Raw genomic sequence first — 4,054 nt, 5'->3', positions numbered from 1 at the left:
GACAGCGCGTCCGGCTGCAGGTCGCTGGCCACGATGGAGTAGGAGACGTGGCCGTTGGGCCCTAGGTCAGGGTCGGAGGCGCTGACTTGCGCGATGGAGGCTCCAGGCGGGTTGTTTTCTGGCACGTGGACGACGTAGGAGGCCTGGTGGAAAACCGGAGCGTTGTCGTTTATGTCCGTGATGCGTAGGGTAATGGTAGTGCTGGAAGAGAGAGGAGGCTTGCCCCGGTCCGTGGCTGTGATGGTGACGTTGTATTCCGGAGTCTGCTCTCGGTCTAGATCCCCATCTGTCACCAGCTTGTAGTAATTATTAGAAGAAGAATAAATCTTGAAAGGAACATCTCTTCCTACATGACAGGTGACTTCTCCGTTTCCTCCAGAATCCCGATCCCGTGTTTTGAAAAGGGCAACAACCATTCCTGGTAGAGAACCCTCCAAAATCTGATCAGAGAGAGAAGTAATGATTATTTCTGGGATGTTGTCGTTTTCATCGAGGATATCTATGATTACTTTACACTGGGAAGAGAGACCACCTCCGTCCTTTGCTTCCACTTCCATGGTGTATCTTTCTATATCCTCAAAATCCAATGACTGGTTATTCTTAATCATGCCTGTTTTCTCATCCAATGAGAACTTGTGTCTTGTACTCTGAGCAGTGCTTCTGAAGTAGTAGTTTATTTCAGCATTGGCCCCCTCATCCTGGTCAGTGGCTGTCACCAGCAACACGGAGGACCCAGGGGGTAGATTTTCACTCACGCTAAGTCTATATTCATCTTGGCTAAACACCGGGGGGTTATCATTGGTGTCCTTGACAGAGATTTCTATTTGAGCGGTGGCACTTCGTGGAGGGTCCCCTCCATCCCAGGCAGTCAATATCAAGCTATGGGATGGCTGTTCTTCTCGGTCTAGGGGTTTCTCCAAGGATAATTCTGGGTATCTGCCACCGTCAGAATTAACTCTAACCATTAATGAGAAATAAGGGTTAGGATTTATCTGATAATCTTTAACTGAGTTCATGTTTATATCGGGGTCAGTGGCAGGGTCCAGGGATATTCGTGCACCTGCGGATACAGATTCAAAAATGTCTAAATGTATTTTCTTTTTATCGAATTGAGGAGCATGGTCATTAATATCCTCAACAACCACAATGATATGAAAAATATTTAAAGGATTTTCCACCACGGCTTCCAACTGCAATTCACATCTTCTTCTCTCTTTGCATATCTCCTCACGGTCTATTCGGTCCTTTACAAGTAAGTCCCCGCTCTCCGCGTCTACATTGAAGAGCAGCTTCTCCGCGCTAACTCGCAGCTTTCGAGCCGACACATCCAGGACACTGAGCCCTAAATCCCTGGCGAGATTCCCTACCACGGAGCCCTTGGCCAGCTCCTCGGGAATCGAGTAGCGGATCTGCTCGCAGAGCGCGGGGTAGAACAAAGGCAGCAGGAAGAGAAACAGTACCTGCCTCCGGTCAGCCGGGCGTGTCTGCGTGCAGCTCCCTCCCATTGCGCGCTTTAGTTCTCGCTGGGTCCCAATCTTTCCGAAAAGCCAAAGAAACTGCAGTTCATGGCATCACTAGAAGAACTTTCGGCCCAGGACAGGCGGAGCTGGGAATCCGTTTGTGCTGGGCAAAGAGTGCCCAGCCAGGAGCCGGGGTGTGTGAGCGGGTTTCCTTCTCTCTGTCGGTAGCTGCGCTGGAAATCCCAGCCTAGAGGCTCAGGAATCTCGGGTGTCAGCGCTAGCCCTGCACTGGCCGACAGCGGCGCCCAGAGGCCTCCTGTGGGATCGCAGTCTCACGTTTTCGTCTTGAGACAATTTCTCTCCAGAATGTGTTGTTTTTCAGACGGTAGGTTGTGTCCAACTCTTTGCGACCTCATGGACTGTAGCCCGCCAGGATCTTCTATCCATGGTTTTTTTCCAGGCAAGAATACTGGAGTAGGTTGCCATTTCCTTCTCCGGGGAATCTTCCTGGACCAGGGATCGAATCGGTGTCTCCTGCATTGGCAGGTGGATTCTTTACCACTGAGCCACCAAGGAAGCCCAGAATATATATCCATCTAAAGATATATAGTTATGTAATTGCCCAAGTTTTAGTTTTAGTAAAGTATACAGGCAGTGTCTTTATACTTAGTTTTTCAAGAAGTTTATTGTGGAAAATTTCAAACTTATAAAAGAAGTTAGGGAGCATTATTATTGAATCTTCATTTACCCCTCAACCAACTGCAAAGATGATCAATATGTAGTCGTTACCTCATTGTTTTGAAGATATCCAAGATATTTTAATTAACTCTTCTTTAAAGACAAGACTTTAATATGGGGAAGAATTTTATTCTTAAGCTTATTATATAAACTGTTTACCAATGCAAAAGTCCTGCCTGATTTAAGAAAATAAGAATTCAGCATTTTCCACAGTCTGCCCAATCATCCACCCAAAGAGCCTTGTGGACTGTTTTTAAAGACAAGTCACCTTTTATGTCAGAGAACAGTAGTCACCTACCATGATATACAGTCTTCATAAATATTTCTGTTATTACTTTTTTCACATTAACACATATTTTAGTATTTATGTATAACAAGTACTAAAGGTTACTCCCCAAGACAGAAACTTTAAATGATAGTTTTCCTATTGCATGGTTAAAAATATGACCCTGAGCCATGCATTATGTCTTTCCTACTTGTCTAGGAATAAAGAGCATTTGAAATAATTAAAACATCTGTATGATGGACAGACATGTTTAGCCCTTATATTCAGCATGTTTAAAATAGAATTTTGAGTCAATTTCAAATATTATTTTCAAAGTCTCCTACAATGTCATTTATTACTTGAAATCACATTATGTTAAAAATCACATTACATAATAATTATTATTTTCTTTATATCTAAAAGCCAGTGACTATTCTTAGAACCTCCCTAGTAGTTCCTGAGAATATTTTCCTAAAGCATCTCCCATATCCAAATTTATTTCTAGCCTCAAAAGTTGGAGTGTTGAATCATAAGTAACAGTTGAAGAATAATTTTTATTTCCCATGTTTTGTCTTCTCATGGGGTCCAGTCTACGAAACTGCTCTTCAGCAAATATAAACTATAGGAGAGTTTCAAACTATTAATAATTATAGTATTAAGAGGATGAGAACCAATGGTATTAAAAATTTTCACCAAAATTAAATGTTTATTGTTTAAAAGAGCATTTTTTTCACCATTAAAAGAATAAAACATACTGTATGAGGATATGGAAATAATCACCGAAGCTTGAATCATCCTCAGAAGTGATCTCTAAATGCAAACAACTTCTACAAACATGTGACCTGAAACACATCACCTCTAAAGGGTGTTGCCTGGTCACAGAAACAGAAGAGAAGCACTGAATTTGAGCTTTCACTTAGTTTTCCAAATAGAATGTATTTCTTATTAATTTACCCTTACAAAAATAGCACCAGCTGTATACATGTTTTTAGAGTAAGAATTTCACAATGCAGCCATTGCAGACAACAAAAATAATAAATTTCAGGAATAGAAACCTGTCCTAAGAATTAGTAGTGAACTGTGGTCACCACTCAAGCAACCTTAGCCAAAGTGCCATGCCCAATGCCTGACGATGAGGGCTGTCCCAAGAGGGTTTCCACTGACTCTAGGGTAACTATTATGAAAAAGCAAAGATTGTTTCAACGATGTAATCTATAAATGCCTCCTATATTGTTCAGTCGCTAAGTCGCGTCTGACTCTTATAGGTGTTAGAGCAAAAAATTAGGCTTAGTGAAAATTTAAAGGTATGGTGAGAAATATGTTAATATCAACTTACTTAAATGAAAGCACTTAAAGAGAAAACCAATTTTTTTTAAAGTAAAGAAAAAGTCGAACTCACTGGAACGAAAGGGGTGTCTTCTATAGGAAACCTGGAATCATCTGAAACGCACAAAGGCTCGCTTTTCTCACAGCTTTCCTGACTGATGAGCGTGTCCGCATAGTTTGGCTGAGGGAAGATCACGTGACTCCTCCTTGAGTCCGCAGTGAGCGAGACCTCGTGCGAATAGGTCTGCAGGAAAGCCCGCACCCC

The 4,054-nt window shown here is 42.3% G+C and overlaps 1 protein-coding gene across 1 annotated transcript; it reads right to left on the bottom strand.

Annotated features, from left to right (window-relative positions):
- Positions 1-6: 6 nt before the first annotated feature.
- Positions 7-4,048, bottom strand: LOC120859832 (protocadherin gamma-B6-like; the record flags this gene model as incomplete). Its single annotated transcript, XM_040235775.1, has 1 exon — positions 7-4,048. A coding segment is annotated over exon 1 (1,499 nt), but the record flags the coding sequence as incomplete, so codon positions are not given.
- Between the last annotated feature and the right edge of the window lie 6 nt (positions 4,049-4,054).

The sequence above is a fragment of the Oryx dammah genome, unplaced genomic scaffold, assembly GCF_014754425.2.
Source record: "Oryx dammah isolate SB20612 unplaced genomic scaffold, SCBI_Odam_1.1 HiC_scaffold_3419, whole genome shotgun sequence".
NCBI lineage: Eukaryota > Metazoa > Chordata > Mammalia > Artiodactyla > Bovidae > Oryx > Oryx dammah.
Note: the sequence above shows the minus strand (reverse complement) of the source record. Positions and strands in the feature narration are given on the sequence as shown.